The 21,422-nt window shown below is 37.1% G+C and overlaps 1 protein-coding gene across 1 annotated transcript in view; it reads left to right on the plus strand.

The window, feature by feature from the left end:
* The first annotated feature begins 4,910 nt into the window (after window positions 1-4,910).
* Window positions 4,911-21,422, plus strand: part of LOC141389569 (dynein beta chain, ciliary-like) — a 93,927-nt gene continuing 77,415 nt past the window's right edge. The window contains exons 1-5 of the mRNA XM_073961275.1: window positions 4,911-5,124; window positions 5,501-5,702; window positions 18,519-18,692; window positions 18,832-19,091; window positions 19,373-19,712. Of these exons, the coding sequence (XP_073817376.1) occupies window positions 5,574-5,702; window positions 18,519-18,692; window positions 18,832-19,091; window positions 19,373-19,712 (903 nt within the window). The 5' untranslated portion in view covers window positions 4,911-5,124; window positions 5,501-5,573. The remainder of the gene's footprint in view (window positions 5,125-5,500; window positions 5,703-18,518; window positions 18,693-18,831; window positions 19,092-19,372; window positions 19,713-21,422) is intronic.

Below are 21,422 nucleotides of genomic sequence, written 5' to 3' on the forward strand. Positions count from 1 at the left end.
TTGATTATCCAACGTTTCAAACTTGACCGGAGGGTAGTCTGCTCGATTTCCACATAGCACTCCACAATATCAAAGCGTTTTGATTAGTCGAGGGCATAGCTTGCTCTGATTGAGTCCTCGACTAATATGCCCTACCCATTTTCCAGACTTCCTTCCTGATTACATTGGCAACATCATCAAATGTAAATTGTTGTGGTTCCTCCTCTGTAAGAAGATATCTAATGTCACGTAGTATTATTCTCATCGCCCTGTCACACTCTTGGTGCTCGACAAACTGTCGATTAAAACAGCTTGAGCGCCTTTTCAGATCAGTCAGCATAACTTCGCCAAACGTGACTAATGTCCTATATACTTTCTTTCCAGGGTTCCAGAGTGGCATAACTGCTGCCACAATTCACTTGTACCGACTCCAGTGTTACAACTCTTCAGATGATTTAACCAGTTGTTCCGCTTATGCTCACCGACCAAACTGTTAAATTCCAGTGTCAGCTACCGGACTCATCAAGCTGATTTGCTAATTGCATTGCTTATGCTTGAAAGTTTGGCATCACTTCGGGTATTGGACCAGTAGACAGATGTTGAGCTGGTGCAGTAGTGGTGTCTCGGAACATTATTTTTGCTACCCGAACATCAGAAGGGTTGGGCAGATCTATGAAGCGGTGATTAGTGAACTCTCTGAAGCTAGGTCAATTATATTTCCCATAATTGATGAAAGTGCGGCGTTCAGAGGTGATGAAATTGGGCGGTATGCTGATGTGCACAATTATGTGGATATGGTCTGACCCAAGATAAACAACAGATTGCCAGGTGATGTAATTTGTCAGACCAGCTGACACGATGGTTATGTTTAGCGAACTATCACACTCTCCGCTAATTCTGGTAGGGGCGTCTACATATACCATGCGAAACAACCAGTCATCACTATACCTCTCTGGTCGTTTCCGAGCACCAAATGCAGTGTATTGTGCCGGGTGACAAATGCTGGGCAGATATATATTCGATCACAAGCGAAGGTGAGCCAAAACCCCTCAGCTTCGATATATGGGGTAACGTTGGGATCTAACGTTGGACCTCTCTTTAAAGACCATGAAGATCCCTTTTGAAATGTCTGACTTGGAGGGGTCCTGCTCATCATATGGTGATTAGGATGGCTCTCACGGTAACACCCCATCAAGTAATGCAACGAAAGCATGCCATTGTGTTGCTGTACTGGAAGTATTTTCTTCTGCTCATGTAGATTGTCCACAGAAGGACTGAGAAGCCACCCTATTGCAGTTCTCATTGCGGTATCCAGACTGGTTTTAATAATTTTCCATCGCGATGCACTTATATTCTCGGACCACACTGGCGCCTTATAGCTTACCACAGATCGACCTGTTGCGTTATGTGTGGTCAGCAAGGCTACTTTATCTGGACCCCAAGTGCTGCCGGCTAGGCACTTAAGGACCATATTCCTACATCTCAGCATAACGCGATAGATGTGGCACGCGCTGACGACATGAACATGTTTTCGAATGTGACAACTAGAATCTTGGGGTAGTTAGTGGTCGGAATTCTGCTACCATTGACCATGACATTCAACTCAGTGTTCACCTCTGCTGACCATGAGGTGGTCGTGCTGCTTACGGAACGTATGCTGATGTTCGACACCCGGATAGCTAGTTATGACGCCGGGAAGGATTAAAGCCTATTGCCTGGCTTCAGAAGCAGGACCACCCTGTCCATTTTCCAGACTTCGGGAACGATGGGGGGTTGCTAGCGACAGGTTAAGAACTTTAATGAAATAATTGACTCCCGGCACAGCCAGCTGTTTCAGCTTTACCATGGAGATTCCATTAGGGCTCAACGCTTTGGATGATTTAGCATTCCTGATGACATTCGCAACATTATCCATTTTAAATTGTGGTGCTTCATGCTTGGCAGGAAGATACCGAATGTCATGTGATACTCTTCTCTTCGCCCTGTCACTCCTGGGGTGCTCGACAAACTTTCATTTCAAATAACTTGCGCACCTCTTCGGATAAGGCCCTATCTTCTTTTTCAGGGTTCGAGAGTGGCTTAACTGTTGCCCACAATTCACTTATTCCAACTCCAATTTTGCAACTCTTCAGATGATTTAACCACTTGTTCCGCTTATGCTCACCGACCTGTTAACCTGTTAACTTCCAGTGTCAGCTACCTGACTCTGGAGTGACTGGGGTTGGCACGACGAAGCGAATCACGCTCATTTGCTAATCGTGTCGCCTTTGTTGAAAAATTTGCTCACACTTCGGGTATTCTACCAGTAGATATAAGGCGAGTGACTGCAGCAGTGAGGATGCTTCGGAACGTCCTTTCTGCTACCCCAACATCAGAAAGGTTGGGCAGACCTTTGAAGCGATGCTTAGTGAACTCTCTGAAACTATGTCAATTAGCTTACCCATTATTGATGAAAGTGTGGTGTTCAGGAATGATTAAAAAAGGCGGTCTGCTGACTGAGACAATAATGGGGAGATGGTCTGATCCAAGAAAAAGGACGGGTTGCCAGGTGACATTATTTGTCAGACATGGTGACACGATGGTTGATTGCACTAAAGGACTTTGATAGGTCAAAAGCCGCCATATCCGTTCGGTCGTACGTCCTATTCAAACCTGGTCCCTGACGCCATATCCACGGCGTGCAATTATATTGTTAAATTTTTCGGAATCCATGCTAATGTTAAGCAACTGGGAAACAGTAAACTGAGATTTTTCAGAATCCATTCTGATGTTGAGCAACGAAGAAACAGATTTTCATCATCTTGTGCACTTCTTCGGATCCGTCAGCGTAAAGACGGCTATTGCCTGGCTTCAGAAGCAGGACCACCCTGTCCATTTTCCAGACTTCGGGAACGATGGGGGTTGCTAGCGACAGGTTAAGAACTTTAATGAAATAATTGACTCCCGGCACAGCCAGCTGTTTCAGCTTTACCATGGAGATTCCATTAGGGCTCAACGCTTTGGATGATTTAGCATTCCTGATGACATTCGCAACATTATCCATTTTAAATTGTGGTGCTTCATGCTTGGCAGGAAGATACCGAATGTCATGTGATACTCTTCTCTTCGCCCTGTCACTCCTGGGGTGCTCGACAAACTTTCATTTGAAATAACTTGCGCACCTCTTCGGATAAGGTCCTATCTTCCTTCTTTTCAGGGTTCGAGAGTGGCTTAACTGTTGCCCACAATTCACTTATTCCAACTCCAATTTTGCAACTCTTCAGATGATTTAACCACTTGTTCCGCTTATGCTCACCGACCTGTTAACCTGTTAACTTCCAGTGTCAGCTACCTGACTCTGGAGTGACTGGGGTTGGCACGACGAAGCAAATCACGCTCATTTGCTAATCGTGTCGCCTTTGTTGGGAAATTTGCTCACACTTCGGGTATTCTACCAGTAGATATAAGGCGAGCGACTACAGCAGTGAGGATGCTTCGGAACGTCCTTTCTGCTACCCCAACATCAGAAAGGTTGGGCAGATCTTTGAAGCGATGCTTAGTGAACTCTCTGAAACTATGTCAATTAGCTTACCCATTATTAATGAAAGTATGATGTTCAGAGGTGATTAAAACAGGTGATCTGCTGACTGAGACAATTATGGGGAGATGGTCTGATCCAAGAAAAACGACGGGTTGCCAGGTGACATTATTTGTCAGACCTGGTGATACGATGGTTGATTACACTGAAGGCCTTTGATAGGTCAAAAGCCACCATAACCGTTCGGTCGTACGTCCTATTCAAACCTGGTCCCTGACGCCATATCCATCGCGTACAATCCTATTGTTACATTTTTCGGAATCCATGCTAATGTTGAGCAACTGGGAAACAGTAAACTAAGATTTTTCAAAATCCATTCTGATGTTGAGCAACGAAGAAACAGATTTTCATCATCTTGTGCACTTCTTCGGATCCGTCAGCGTAAAGACGCAAACTGTGACTAAGGTCCTAGTAACCCATACATGACTGCCGAGTTGCTGAATGACCGCCGATGAAAAGCTGCACTGTGAATGAAGACACTCATATGAGGATAAGAAGAAATTGTCACAGCTCTTCAGACTTTACGTTTTGGCAATCCGTTATTTCCCTTGGCTCAACCCATCTTCAGATCACCGTCTCCGTAAATGAAGACTTCACGACTTCATCAAGGGTTCAGAAAATGTATCAATTCTCGCTTCAGAGTGTTGTAATTCCTTCAGATCCTCAGCTAGCTGAGATAATTTTCCGGATCATCATCACGGCTGCAGACGCTCGCTTCATGTCTTCTACCCGAATATCCGAAATCTAAGCAAATTTCCAAGCAGAGGCGAAGGGACTAACAAATGAGCGTAATGAGCTTCGTCGAAGACCCAAGAGTAAAAGGAACCTTATTGACTTTGCAAAACGTAGAGCTATTAATCTGCTAAGCCAACACTATACCCCTATCGTCGTTTCCGATGAGCGAATGCCACAACTCATTGTGATCATTAAAGTCCCCCAAAAACCAGACGGTTACGACCTTCCAAACGACGGGCTAATGTTGGCCTGTAACCTGGAGTACAGTCATTTATCATATTGTATTTAGCATTACTAGGATGGCATTGCATGGAACCATTTCCATAACATTTTGCTGGGTAATTTTGGAGCCAATTAAAGCTGAGCACTCATAATCACGTCGAGAGGAAGTCATAGAATTTTGGCCGATATGTTTCACATGAAATGTGTTGCAATTAATTGAATGCAATTCTCAAGAAAGATTCGTAGCAGAACTGTAGTTGGAATTTGTTCTGACGTACCTTCTACTGGTGGTTTACAGCTGGAAAAGAAAACACGAATACTTTTCTAATAAATTAATTACAAATTCTTCATAACAACAATAGAAAATATATTTCTTTCATTATCGAAGAGCTCACAGAAAAAAATATTCCACTCGAAGTCATTTACAGCAATAAAGAAAAAAACTTCCTAAAGAGGGATATAAAGTGAAGTAAGAATAAAAAAACTGAAACAATTTGATAAGAGACAAGAATTGCAACATAAAATACTTTCAATTATCGCAATAAACAGCGGCAGCAAATAACAACAATAAACTTTTTGTTGCAATTCATTTTGGAATTTTCCTTGGCTTGGTAAGGGTACGGAAGAAGGTTCATTAATTGTGTACATCCTGGTTGGAATTCCTCAAAAAACAGAACTGATGCCGATGCTGTTGCTAGCGTGTCGATTGGTTGTTTTGTCGCTCGTCACTATACTATTGTTTGTCCGTCAGTCATTTAAGCCTCTTACGCGCTAGGACTTTTGGTAGTCAATGACTATTGAAGAGCAACAGCAGCAGAAGCAACAACAACGGCACTTGCCAAAGGAATGTCCGAACATGAAGAAAAACAGCACATTAAGCACATTTAACAATTGTCATGGAAACCAAACCGGCTCGAATAATATTCCATGTTATTTTATTCCATTTAATTTTGTTTCTCTTCCATCGCTTCCCTTCTTTTTTTACAGAAGATCGTCCATTAAACGGCCATAAACTTTTACACATTTCTGTTTAAATACTTTTTTCGGGGTCTTTCCTATTATGACGGAAGAAGAGAAAAAGAAGGAAAAGATAGACGAAAGACCTGAATTCCTATGGAATTACATAATGAAGACCATGAGACTGAAACAGGAAAAATGGAATAAAATGATAAGCACCAATGAATACAAGGTAAGTGCTCAAATGATTGCGGATAAGGGGTGAGAAGGAGAAAAGGTGGGGTAATGAGGTGAAGTGGCAATTACAATGGCCTAATGATAGCAAAAATTCAAATTGACCTATAAAATATATTATTTGAAAACTGTTTTAAGTCTTGTAGGCGTTTCCACAAGTTTATTCTATTCAATTGAATTTGAGTGCCCGTGGTATTGCTTAATTTCAATTTTAATAAATTCTTGATTAAAGTGTAACCTTCACCATAAAATGGGGAGTACAGAGTCCAAAGAGCAAAATGTTTTAATGAAATACATACCTTCCAAATTATATCCATTTTAAACACTAAATAATATGGTCACTGACTAGCAATAACATTTGCCAAGTGAACCATCTTTATTTCCATAGATATTTGTGTGGCACGAAAGTTCACTTTCACGAAATCTTTGTACAGATCACATTTAATGTCCAATCGATTGGAAAACTTTACCAATTTACTGTTGGGGCCTATACTTTGACATTTGAGGAATCCAAAACTTTTCCACTAAAAATTGTCCCGATTTTCGGTATTTTGAAGATTTTAGCAAAAATGTTTATCCGAAGCTCCTATAATTTGCCACCTGAGGTTCTTAGTGATCATAACACTTCTCCACCAAAAATTGTCAATATAGGTCAATATTACAGAACAGTCCCCATATAAGGGTACATCCGGATTTATATTATTGACTAAAGTACACGCAGTTTAACGTTTGAGATTCCTCGCAGTCATGAAACTTCCCCATATAACGGCATCTCCTCATTTTCGGTATTTAGAGGATTTTACCTGGAATGTTTATCCACAGTAGCTGCAATTTGACACTTGAGGTTTTTGTTGGCAACAATACTATGCGAAGGGCACTAGAAAACTTTCTGGCCTAGGCAACACGCAGTGAAGACAGTTTTTAGCCTAAGCGTACTCAGGACAGTTTGATTTACGAGATGTGTTGGGTTGTTTACAGTGGCTCGATTGAGACACCTCCAACGTTGTTGACAACGCATTTTTATACCCTACACCACTATGTGGGGAGGGTATTATAAGTTGGTTTTGCCCAAAAAGTTTGTAACGCATCGAAATAATGGTCGTAAACCTATACTTATATATACCAAAATGAATGTCTCGACGAGCTGAGTCGATCTGGCTATGTGTGTCCGTCCGTCATTCCGTCCGTCCGTCTGTCCATCTAAACCTTGTAATCACGCTACAGGTCGCAATTTTGATCGGATCGTCACGAAATTTTGGGTGTTGAGGGGGTCCCGGAGGGGAAGAAGCCTATTGATTTTGGTGATGGTCGGATAACAATTAGGGGTCGGAATGAGCAAAAAAGTTATTTGGAGAAAAACTCTACATTTTATTCCAAAGCAAATATCTTAGCGTCTCTAAGGGGTATATAAAAAGCAAAACTTGGCAATGAAAGTAGAAAATATTACCTTTGAAACGATGTAACATAGGTTGTCGCAGGTGGTCACAGAACGATGATATCGCAATAGTCGCTAATAGAACCCAACTTTTCATTTTTGCGATTTTAACAATAATGACGGATATCACACCTTTGGTTGGGGGCCTTCTAAATGCAAAGCCTGACTCAGAAAGTAGAAAATCCCATCTTTAAAATTATGCAAATTAGGTTGGCGTAGGTGGTCAAATAATAGAGGTATCGCAATAGTCGGTAATGCATCCTTTTTTCCGCTTTTTCTGCAATCACACTACAAGTCGGAATTTTGATCGGATCATCACGAAATTTTCTCACAGAGATAGAAGCCTATTGATGTTGGTGATGTCGATAGTAGTCAAATATAAAACTAAATATTAATTATTTTGGTTCAGTTCGCCTTAAGTCATTTTGGTATAAAAGGCAGATAGGTGAAAACTTTCGTATCTCCGTAAAAGAAATGTTTTCGAGTGAAAAGATTATGCACAGGGGTAGTGGTGTAGGGTATCACATAGTCGGCCCCGTACCGACTATAGCCTTTTCTCACTTGTTTCTTGATGCGCTGGAATCAGATGAAGTCGTTGGATCCCCAGTCAGGGTTGTACGGTGCATGTTCGTTTTTCGAATTTCTCAGGAGACTTCATGCAAACAAATTGTTTCTCAAGTCGTATAGTCGCCACTCGGTCAGTTTTGAACCACGGCTATTGTTTTTATTCACTACACCACAAGAGCCTTTTTCTGAGCGATTGACCAATTTTGCTGGATCTAGCGATCAAATGTTATTTGATGGAAGAAATGCCCAAGGGTGCCTTATCTCACGGTATATAATATGGCGCTATATAACAACCTCCGATTTTGGGCGATCCTCACGACCTTCGTTTTTGACGGGTGTCGACCACGATTGAATTCCTTAAACCAGTTTTTCATAGTGCTATATGATGGTCCTCTATCAATATACAAAGATGTAAGCCGAAATTTGTGACAAATTGCACTGTTCAACAAAATGGAGGTGAAAGTCTGGGGCACGGAAAATTCCTCTTGGGAAAGAAAGGCCTTGGTGAGTATATTAAGAACCCCGAAGGACAGATCTGCCGTGAGTCGAACTTCCGCGTTATGGCGTGATAAAGTTTTTGCTAGAGACACTGTATGCCATCAGGAATTAGCGTTATATCTTGGTTCACTCTTGCTTTAGCTTATTTTTGAGATAACATGTCTTCAGTCAAATCGAAAGGGGATTATTTTCGTAGAGCACTTCGACCTTCTAACTCGCTCCCTTCAATGTCCACAAGATGACGTTTTTCATCTTCGAAATGTACTTCAAAAATGTCGCTCAGAAAATTTTAGGTACGGCTCTCATTGACAACTAATCGATTTTGATACATGAAAACGCGATAAAATCGATTAGTTGTGGTACTTTTATAGCGGCTCTTAAAATAAAGGACGAAAAGCGCATTGAAGTAAGCGAGTTATAAGGTCGAAATGCTCTACGAAAATAATCCTCCTTCGATTTGACTGAAGACATGTCATCTCAAAAATAAGCTAAAGCGACAGTGAACAAAGATATAACGCTAATTCCTGATGGCTTACAGGGTCTCTAGCAAAAACTTCATCACGCCATAACGCGGAAGTTCGACTCACGGCGGATCTGTCCTTCGGGGTTCTTAATATACTCACCAAGGTCTTTCATCTCCAAAAGGAATTACCTCTGCCCCAAAATTTGTGTTCCCAGTATTATCGGACGAACATGTTCACAAGTAAATTTTATTTGATTTTTTCAAGTCACTGTAAACAACCCAACACCTGGTCGTATGTCAAACTGTCCTGAGTACGCTTAGGCTAAAAACTGTCGAACTTTCCACAAAAATATCAAACGACGTCTGGCGACACTGGGTGTTACCTAGGACAGAAAGTTTTCTAGTTTCCCTCGTATCACCGAAAATTGTTAACATAGGTCCATGTTTTTGTATAGGCCCCATAAAACGCTACCTCCCCATTTTTGGTATCAAATGGTATCAATCGGCTTTGCCGATAGAGATATACCCTCAGCCAATATGAATTGAAACTTTAATCTTCGGACAGATCGAATGTATTTAGAATATTTTCAGAATTTTGTGGCCCTTTTTGGACATTTGCACTTGCCGACAAAAATGCGGATTATTTTTTTCCAAAAGTGTTGCGGAGGAGGTACTTAAAGAAATGGACCGACATAGTACATTATTGAAATGGATCTGATTTTGGGAGTCAACTTTTGAACAAAATCGGTTGATCAGTTGGAGAGTTATCGTGCTCTCCAAGCACTACATATGGTCCCATAGAGGTTTTTATACCTTTCGGGCAGTTTTCTCAAGAAGTATGGACTTGTCTCTGTAAAAATTTTAGCATCGTAATGGCAACAAAAATCAAAGTGATTCGATAGCAGGTCTTAAAGTGAACTTATCCGAAATTTTGTGTGGGAGGTAACCAAAAGAGTGTGCAAATATAGTTCATATTCCGGCCTGATCTATATGGTAGATATATTAGGATGTGCAAAGTATGGACTTAATCGGTCACTTCCTTCAAGAGTTTTTCGAACATTTTTGAACTTTTGTGGGGGAGTTGACCAATATGGCTTATCTTCGAACCTAAACAAAGATTGGGAAAAATTTTACGAAGGCCAAATTTTAGACCGAATCGGCAGATTCGTTCGAGAGTTATCATGCGCTCCACTAAACACGGTGTCATAGGGTTTTTTTGCAGCTTCCAGGCTATTTTCTCAGGAAGTATGGACTTGCCCCTGATGAAATTTGTACCCTCGCACAGTGTCCAATTTTACGAAAAACCTGGCCTGACCTAACCTTGGGATCTTATGTTTTTTTTTTTGGGTGGCTGGCTTGATTTATCATTTTATTTAACACACAGACGGTCATTAAAGGGGTATTTTTGGTCCCTTCTCCTATAAAATGTGATCGTATCAGATCAAAATATTCTACAAATTTGTTCGCCATCAATTTTTACTATAGGTCCTAGAATACACCAAAACTCTATATCTTAATTAAACTCACGAAATATGCAAAATTAAAAGCATATTTTAGGGTTAAGGTCGTACTTCAAGTGAGTTTTTGCAAAATTGTCATACAAAACATTATTCCAGAAGAATTTCGTCAAAGACAAATATGTTTTCCGCTAAATTTCACTATAAGTCACCAAAAAATTAAATCTCTTTTTGTATTACTTACCAAGGAAATGTCGGTATCACTTTTTCCAAAAAACCAAGAAACTAAAATAGGGCTGCAAGCTTCTACAATTTCTACAGTTTTGGAAATATTTTAGTTAAGATTACTTAGAATCCTAGCGCTTTAGGTATATAGTGTCTTTGGCAACTTTACAGACTAAAATGCGAGGAATATTTTTCTTAGAAAAATTAACCCTCGTCTTTTTGGTCCCTTTTTCCACAAATCTTTAAAATCTCCTATAAAATGTGATCGTATCACATTAAAATTTTCTACAAATTTGTTCGCTATAAAATTTTACTATAGGTCCTACATTACATCAAAACTCTAAATTTTACCTAAATGCCAGGAAGTTACCATATACTATATTCTGACATTCTGAATCAACGAAAATATGTATATATCTGCAAGACAAAATATTACATAAAAACGAAAAGTGCAAATATGTGCAGAATGTTTGGATGGAAATTGGTAAACAACTCTTCCCTTTTTATGAAATGATAAGGTGCACAGCCTTACTCGATCTTTCTCACAACTTTTTGCCTCATTTATTGTGAAAATGGACCTTGAAAAAAATCAACAAGTACGGACATCAATTTTTAAAGAACGCACACTTCATTGGCGGTATTGAACTTTTTTTAATTCAGTTTGTTCATATATTATAGATTACAATATAAAAAATTTTGCCCCAGCGCCATGTTGTTTTTTTTTTGGGGCGAATTACAGAAAATAATAAAAAAAACATCTAAAGGACGTGACATTTTACATATAAAATGTACATGAATGTTTAATTAAACTGAATGTTGAATATTACGTCAGGAGCATTTCAACGTTTCGACTTTTTTAAAAGTCGAAATTGTATTCTGATTTTTGATATGGTATGTGATTATAATCCATGCAGCCATTATGTTCAATGTTTTGTTTTGAAATTTCCAATCGGCTCATTACCACTATGTGGAAAGGGTATTATAAGTTTGTTTTGGGAAAAATTCATGTAACACCGCGAAATATCGTTCGCAGACCCCCAATGTGGTATACAAATCTTCATATCTCGACGAGATAAAGCGATTTTGAGATGTGTTTCCGTCCGTCTGTCCATAATAAATTGTAATCAAACTCCAGGCCGCAATTATGAACCGATCGAAATTTTGCATGGATGTCGGGTTCAGACAAGAATAGACACCTATTGTTATTGGTGATGATCGTGAAATATTTAGCGGGTGAAATGGACCAAATACATCATTTTTATCCGATTTTGTAGCTCCTCGTAGGTTGCAAAAATGGTCCGATTAACTAAGCTAAGAGTATATGACAAAGAAGAAGCTTGCAATTTGAGATAGTGATCAGATAATATTTAGCGGGTTAAATGGACCACAACTTTTGTGTGAAGATTCTGAAAATTTTTAATATACAGCTTATATATGTATTCCTGGAACGATTACTTTTGTATGAAAAATAAAAAATATGTTTCATCTATATTTTATTTCCTGGAGGGCATATACCGGCAAAGTATCCTACATATGGAAACAGAACTACTGACCTTTCCCCTGATGCAAATTGCAAAAATGTGTCTCCTGGGTATTGCCTAATATATAATAGTTTTTGTGTAGAATACAACATTTTCTTCCCATGCTACAATTTGTCTCTACCATGATAGATAAATTTCCAGCATTATTGCAAATTACGTGGAACCCTAGCCATAAATTTGTTTGCATGGAAATTATTTGAATTTCTAGTCATTATTAGTTGTTTTTTACCGGTTAAAATATATTTTTGATATCACAATATATATCCACAATGAACTATTTTCGAAATACAATATATATGGTACAAGTGCACTTTTTTTGGACGATAGATCTTCAATAAACTCACAATGTTCGCTTTGAAAATTTGTATATAGCATTTGCAGTGTTCAATAAAATTCAAGCAATGTCCGCCTGTCGAAAATTTCACGGCCAGATATGGCAAATTGCATTGTAATTGGGTATATTTGCAGCGGCTTATATATTTATATTAGGTGTATTCCAAAAAGGAACCTGCTATTCAAAGACAATTTATAGATGTATCAGAAGAGGCTACCAATGTCAATTTTCCAATTTTGAAACTTTTATTAGAAATGTATAATGATATACATAATTGTTCCACAAACATCCCAGTAGGAACAAGGGAGGCTTCTCTAATATGAATGAGTTCACCCCGATTCATACAAGCTCAATGATTAGAGACCTACTGTTTATCGACGAGTCCAAACGACGTGTCCTAAGATACCGCATGCATATAAGTTTTTCATGGCTGAAATACTCAGAAAATGTCACCATCATTACTGAGAGGTATTTTGTCACCGTTGAAAATTTCATGTGGCCTGGCCTAGGAAATGAAACCGGGCATTCAGCGTGAAAGCGGGTGTGCATACCATTGCACCACAGTGGCACCCTATTAGATATGTCAAAACATTTTTTGATTTTTCAAGAATAGACTTCGGAGACATTTAATATGCTCAAAGCAAAAAAATCATTACGTATCTTCGTTTCTAATATTATTCCATAGAGTGGAGCTATATTTCAACTTGATACCAGCCTCCTCCTTCATTCCTCGGCGAGGTAACATCAAACTTTCAACAGTGGCAAAATACACCTCAGTAATGTTGGCGACATTTTCTGAGTATTTCAGCCATATAAAACTTCTCTAAAAGTGGTGTCTTAGGACACGCCCTTCGGACTCGGTGATAAACTGTAGGTCCCAAGCTTAATGTGATAAGGTGGCAGAATTCATATTCGAACTTTTGTGGGGGATGTACCGAAAAGAGTGGACCGATATAACCCATCTTCGAACTTAAACTAAGTTTGGACAATATATTACGAAAGCCAAATTTTAGATCGAATCGGTTGATCCGTTCGAGAGTTATCATGCGCTCCAGCCAGACCGACGGACAGACATATAGGCGGACGGACAACACCAAATTGTCTGAAACGGATTTCGTCCAAACATACTTGGGGTCTAAAACGATTATTTCGATGAGGCACATTTTGTCCGTGTGAAAGTGTATATGGCGAATAACAAAATTCCATTTGAAAAAAATTACAAAAATTTTTTTGCGAGCACATCTACGATTTTTGGTATAGAGGTAAAGAAAAAAAATCCGATTTCAAATCTGCTCGTGTTCACGAAATTGGCCAATGCGCGCAAAAGTTATAGCTGTTTTTATTCTCATATAAAGAAAAAATATTTAAAAATATCTTTTTTGTTGTTATGAGAAAATGTATGCATAAATCGATAACAGCATTCTATATCTATTCGTAGATGTTTAAATAGTTATTAAATGTATTATTATTTTAGCGGAAAATCAACAAATAATAAACAAAAATTTTGAAGTAAATCCAAATTATCCTTTCCCAGAATCCGTACAAACACTCAAAAAATAAATTAAACAAGTAAAAAAGCGTTAAGTTCGGCCGGGCCGAACTTTTCATACCCTCCACCATAAAATATTCTGAACTAAAATGGAATAATTAGTTTTCATTCCTGTCCCCAACTTTAAGTGGGTACGTTAAAAAGTCAGATAATGTATATAAAATGCTTCATTCGGGAGGCCCTTTTTTATGGTGCCTATATCTAACAATGTATGTTGACAATTTTTGGTGGGCGAGATATTGGGAGGTACCGTTATATAGGGGTTATAATAAAACATGGACCTATGTTGACAGTTTTTAATGGGAGCCTTTAATGTCAAATAACTCCTAATTCGGTTAAAAATTGTAGCTAGAATCCTCAAAATACCGAAAATCGATACATAACGTGGGAACTTCAAATGTCATTAACAGCTAGTTCGGAGGTATGTGGGCTATACTAAAATATGAACTTAAATGATCAATTTTTGTTGCAGAATTTTTGTTGGCTTTTAAATTTCAAATTACAGAAAGTTCATCCAAAAAATAACGTTAAGGTACGGAAAATCGGGAGGTTTGTTTTGGGGCTATACCAAAACATGGACCTACGTTCATAATTATTTCGAATATAAGTTTTTTGGTCACTAGGAACCCTAAATATCAAATTATAGCTAATTCGGTCTGAAAATGTAATTAAAACGTCAAAATGCCATAAATCGGGGGTATCGTTATATGGGGGCTATACCAAAACGTGGACCTATGTCCACAACTTTTGTTATATAAGTTTATTTACACTTAAGAACCCTAAATGTCAAATTAAAGCTTAATCGACCTGAAAATGTAGCTAAAAACGTCAAAATACCGTAAATCGGGGGGCACCGTTGTATGGGGGCTATACCAAAACGTGGAGCTATGTCTACAAGTTTTGTTATATAAGTTTATTGACATTTAAGAACCCTAAATGTCAAATTATAGCTACATAGGTCTGAAAATGTAACTAAAAACGTAAAAATACCATAAATCGGGGGCTATACCAAAACATGGACCGATATAGCCCATCATCGAAATTGACCTGCCTGCAAACAAAAGACGCATTTTCCCAAAATTTCAGACAATTTTGGTGCAGAGGTGTGATGACCACTAAGAACTTCAAATGTTCAAATTACAGATAATTCGGTTAAAACTTGTAGGTAAAAATCTCAAAATACCGAAAATCAGGAGGTACCGTTATATACCAAAACATGTACCTAAGTTCATAATTATTTCGAATATAAGTTGTTTGGTCACTAAGAACCCTAAATATCAAATTATAGCTAATTCGGTCTAGAAATGCGACTTAAATCGTAAAAATACCTGATCTCGGGCGGTAACGTTATATGGGGGCTATTCCAAAACATTGATCTACGATCACTAGTTTTGTTATATAAGTTTATTGACACTTAAGAACCCTAAATGTCAAATTATAGCTAAATCGGTCTGAGAATGTAGCTAAAAACGTCAAGATACAGTAAATCGGGGGGTACCGTTATATGGGGGCTATACAAAGCGTGGACCTATGTCCACAAGTTTTGTTTCATAAGTTTATTGACACTTAAGAACTCTAAATGTCAATTTATAGCTAAATCGGTCTGAAAATGTAGCTATAAACGTCAAGATACCGTAAATCGGGGGTACCGTTATATGGGGGCTATACCAAAGCGTGGACCTATGCCCACAAGTTTTGTTATATAAGTTTATTGACACTTAAGAACCCTAAATGTCAAATTATAGCTAAATCGGTCTCAAAATGTAGTTAAAAACGTCAAAATACCGTAAATCGGGGGGTACCGTTATATGGGGGCTATACCAAAACGTGGACCGATATAGCCCATCATCGAACTTGACCTGCCTGCAAACGAAAGACGCATTTTCTATCTCCATTTTTGTGGATGCTAGAATGATTACCACAGACGGACGGACGGACGGACGGACGGACGGACGGATGTGCACAGATCGACTCAGAATTTTACCCTGATCAAGAATATATATACTTTATAGGGTCGCAAATGAGTATTTCAATGCGTTACAAACGGAAAAACAAACTTAATATACCCTCCATACTATGGTGGAGGGTATAAAAATACATGCGGAATCTAGACAATGCGTAGAAAAATATTATACCAAATTTATAGAGATTGGGTACACAAATTCCATATTACAGCAACAACAAAAGAGAAAAACTTATTGTTGGAAAATATTGTTGCAAATATTTTTTTGGTTTGATTCTAAAAATTAGAAAAAAATATTTGGGAGTTCTCCAACTACTTTGCTAAAATTCCGTAGAATAATGAATGTATACTGTTAAAACTTCGTCAAAAAATATGGTTTACCATCGCGAGAGTTTAACTGATTACTGTGATAACTTATAAGGGTAGGAAATTAAGAGTAATATTGAAATTACAATCATTCAATTAATATTAAAATCAAAAAGCCCGTTATTCGTGAATTAGTTAAAGTCGGTAGATGCGCATCCGTTTTCGGATACAGCGAATCAATCTCTTTCAAAATTTATGCATATTTCGATGTTTCACTCAGGGGCCATTGTGTGCCGCACAATGGTTCAAGAATCGATTTTCCTGGCCAAAAATCAAAATTTTGTTTTATCAAAGATATTTAATTTCTATATGGGATTCGATAGTAAACATATTAAAACTAAGGAAACCAAAAAGATTAGGTCAAAATATTGGAAGGTGTGGGCGTGGTGTGCCCCTAAAGACGAACATTTTCCCCATTTTTGGGAAATACGTAAGTGTTGCAATTTTCTCGACAAAAACGTAGCTATTTCTCGGAAGCTATAACAGTTATTGCGTTCATTGTTTTTTTGTAAGATAGGTAGGATTGTGGCCGTTAAAAATCGTTTTAGTAAATTACCGTAGCATTTACACAACATGAGCATTTTTATTTTTCCTCAGGTACTAAATTTTATGAAATTCCAAATTTAGTGGAATAGAACCTTTGTGGAACAACATGGAACAAAGTTCAGTTTTCACAGAAAGATGCCCAAGAGTCTCCACTTTCAGCACATATATACTTTTGTACCCGTCGCGTTCAGTCCGTTTAACACTTTTTTCAATTTATTGAAATTACATGGGTAAAAATGTGTGTTTTTCTTTACTGTTTCCATATGAAATACAGCTTTTTGACACAAATGAACATTTTTTTGAGTATATGAGTTTTTATACGAGTTATATAAGTTTTATTAAAACCCAAGGAATATTTTTTTTTAATTTTTGAAAAAAATTAAATTTTTTGTAAAAATTTTTTATACAAATTTTTGAAAAAAAAAAATTTCAAAATTTTTTTTCGAATTTGTTTTTTTTAATTTTTGTTAATTTTATTTTTTATTTGTTGATGTTTGACCATCTTTAATACATAGGAAGATATAACAACCACAAAAACACTCATATTTTGATGAAAAATAGTTGGAAAACTCAAACATTTATTTTTGAATTTCTCTGCATCTACCAGACCGAATTTTACCGCTTATTATTCGTCTGATAGCTGATTGTGTTATCTATCTAACAAAAAAAGAATTATGAAAATGTCTCTATCCATTCAAAAGTTACAGAATTTTTACCAGGAAAAAACGATTCTGATCCACTGTGTGCCGCCAGTTGCATCATACACTGCAAAAAACCTTAAAGTTGGTAAAAGTCGCGCAATGTGCATACGATTTTGATGCGCATCCGGTTTCATCAGCGCCTATCAAAAATACGTCAAAATATACCAATTTTAATTAGATTCTTCAAGAACCGCGGATGTGCCTCCACATTAAATTTTTTGTGAAAGACCCACATCTCTTTTCTTTTATGACACGCGTTTTCGCAAATATCATTATCGCCAGTAAAGGATTCCATTTATGTAAAAAATTTTAAAGAAAATCGCGGTTTAGTATGCGGATTTCTCAAAATATATTTTTGCTAATTTTCCGATTTTCAAGGTATCTATATCCGCGGTTTTAGTAGATGGATTCGATCGCGGAAGGCTTCATTAGAACCGTCGCGTAAAAAAACTAAATTCACGCGGGTTTCAAAGGAAATGGAATGACAGTTGTAAATTTTACACCCAAAAAATAGGTTTTGTAAGAAAATTCACGCATCAAATTTTGGAGCACACTCATGAAATATGCATCAAACGACGTAAAATCACGAGTTCTATAATCGTGTTAAGAGTTTGGAATATTATCTTCTTGCGCGTCCGGATTATTAAACAAATTCAAAAAACCCCGAAATTCCGGCTTCAAATTGTCAGCATAAATTTTAGGTGGATGCAGTGGATATATCGAAAAATCATACACTACAATCTTGTTGCCCATGGAGTGTTCTGTAATTCTTTCTTTGGGGATAGGTCTATAAAATGTAAGGTTAAGCCAAAAATCGTATGGGAACATAAAAAAACTTGTTTGCTTCAACCCATTTTTACTCATTTTTCTACATTGATGCCAACACAGCTTCCACGAAAATTAATTTTAATGGTCGACATTATGGGATCCCTCCTTAAACACTTCATTTTAAAGAATTGTAGTCATACTTTATAGAATATATTAACAGTTCGCGAATTCAGATAGGGTGAAACTCGGATTCATCGATTGCAAAACATTTTTGTTATTTACCATACCATTAGCATAAATGCTGAGGGTATAAAAATCATGTTCTGTGTTTGTTAATGGGCTTTTTGGTCAGTTTCAAAATCATGTTTACTGAATTAACTCATCTCTCTCTCTTGTAACAGGAAATAATTAATGGATTTCTCAATGAACCATATCAGGAACGTATAATATTCACACTGAATGCTGCATCCCTGCTTGTGCCTTCATACAACTTTCCCGAAAAGCCATTGAGTAAAATGGTTTATTTTGTACGTAATGAAATTCCCAGTACCTTGACTGTCGGCAATATGAATGAGGTAAGTTAACCGAACAAAACATATGCACCGGCAATTTGTAAACATAATACAATGATTGCTGCATAATTTTAGGCAAAATTCATTAGGAACGCCAAATTAATGTTTAACAAAACAATTAATATCGAATTTCTAATTTAAGTCTCTAATGATTGGTGATTTATTACCAAATGTTTTGGAAAATCTTTCGGTAATTTGTGATGATGTTATTTCGCCGCTGCTCAATAACCCTGCAAATCAAACCGGTTGGACTTCGGTCATTGTAAATGATATGAAAACAGAGTCGCAAAATCTAAGCAATGGTATTGCTCAAATGAAAGGTTTAGTTATGAATCGTACCATACTTCCATTACCGATATGCATTGATGAGGTAATGGCAAATGCACCGGCCATTGCCAGAGGGTAAGAATGTAATAATATTTGTAATTAATTAATATTAGATTCATTTCATTGTTTACACAACACAGCTAGTGCATTTAGTAAAATAATGTGCTAAGGGGTTGAGGAAAGACTATTAGTGATGCATCAGCATCATATTAGGGAAACCTAAAACTTGGAATTTCTTAATACAAATAAAATTAAAAATGAAAAACAGAAAAGAGGGAAACATTTCTGTGTCGATGATATACATATTTGTAAAATAATATTTTTTAATAATCTCAATTTATTTATTTCCAATTTAGTGATCTTAACAAAGTAAGTCATCTAATGAAGAATTCCCTGGAATTTATGGTTGCCAAATGGTTAGATTCTGTGGAAGATTTGGTTCATGTTAAGTCGAGAGATAAAATATTCTCCAAAGAGGCCTTTCCCCGGCCAGAACATTTGGTAAATTTCTGGGATTCACGTTTGGAGAATTTGGAAAATTTAGCTGATCAATTGGGTGATAAACGTATACGAACTATTGGATTTGTATTGGAAAAGATACGTTCGGTGTTTGAGAGTAGCTTTCGACGGATTGTGGAACTTGTGATGGAAGCCTTAACCGAGGCAAGAGATATTACGAAATATTTAACACCATTGGTGAGTTGAAATTAAATTCAGTAAATTAAAAACCTTTAAATTAAAATAACCAGCTATTGTGGCGTATACATGCTGTCAACATGTACACGTCACCTTGAATCATCAATCAATTAATTATTAGACATCGGATTTTTGCATGTTTTTTATTTCTCATCCGATTGGACTCAAATTTTGGATCTAGGCGTTTTGAGGGTCAATTTTTCGATATTTGGGGTCATATCAAAAATATGCAAAAAATATGCAAAAAATATGCAAAATATATGCAAAAAATATGCAAAAAATATGCCAAAAAATATGCAAAATATGCAAAAAATATGCAAAATATGCAAAAAATATGCAAAATATGCAAAAAATATGCAAAATATGCAAAAAATATGCAAAATATGCAAAAAAATATGCAAAATATGCAAACAGTTTTTGGGCGAAAATCGTCAAAAAAGTCGTAAAATTTACAATTAAAGTTGGAAAAAATCATCAAATGTCCTAAATTAAGACTGTTGGCCATTTAACGTCGATTTATTACCAGATTATTATGTTATTGATACCTCTTACGACGGTGTGGTGTAGGGTATATGGTATTGTAATACTATTTTTATTGTTAAACTATGCAAAAATATAAAATTTGATAAATCAATCATTTTATGTAAGTTCAATATTTTCTTTGTCTTAATTTGTAGCTTCAGGTTGGTTCAGGTTGGGATGCCGCCGAAACTGTTTACTTAGATTAGATTTTAGATAGATTTTAGATTAAGATTGCCAATTGAGCACCATTGGAATAAGTTAACACGTGCTACTGGAGCCTCGAAATTATGAAAATCTCGTCTCTCTCGGCGACCCATATCTGTGGAACGGTTAAAGCTATTTGCCCGTATTATGCATTAAATTAAAGGCCATTCTGTTTATTTTATATTCAAAAACAAAATGCGTAAGTATTACTGAATTCGAGATAGAAAGCCAGTGTCCCGATTAACGAGACTACGTACGCCTTAGGGCGAAAATGGAGCCTATCTGGGTATAGCCGACTACTTGGAGAACGCATTGTTTTAGTTGTTCGTCCTTTGTAATTAATTGGTTGTAATCTGTGGATATCTCGACTAGGAGTTAATGTGACTTTTTTATGAATTTCGAACAGTTATTCTTTTGTAAGTTTGGGTCGAATATTTTCGGAGAAGTTTCCGTTTTCGCTTTGTTAAGATTTTTGTCGCCATTTGACTCTTTAGGGTGTTTTGCACTGTCGGATCAAACAATGCCAAGCCAACAAGTTCAGGACTAAGATACCACAGGTGATTTATCATTTTTTATTTTCTTTTTCTGTCTATGTTTTCGTATTTCAATAGATTTTCAATGAGGTCTAGGTCTTCTTTTGATGCTAAACGCTTCGTAGAATCTGAAGAACCATCTGTCCCGAAAATAATCAAGCGCAGCTTCAACAAAAACTCCTAACCATGAAATAGTCATTGCTGCAGGATCCCTATAAAGTGTCCTATAGGAACGTTAGTCGTATTATTTTATATTCAGTAAAAGCTCTCGGAGAGGACCCCAACAAATATATGATCTTTAGAAGCTTTATCCGTTTATTCCGGAGAATAAACAGTGAAAAATACTAGCAACAACTTCAAGGAAGATACCCCAAAACAAGGCTATTTGCGTGCACTGGCATGGAAAACTATTACCAGGTATTCCCAAAACAGTGCAGAAAAAATGGGTTGC

Source organism: Musca autumnalis, unplaced genomic scaffold, assembly GCF_047663935.1.
Source record: "Musca autumnalis isolate F117 unplaced genomic scaffold, ASM4766393v1 scaffold_1, whole genome shotgun sequence".
Taxonomy (NCBI): domain Eukaryota; kingdom Metazoa; phylum Arthropoda; class Insecta; order Diptera; family Muscidae; genus Musca; species Musca autumnalis.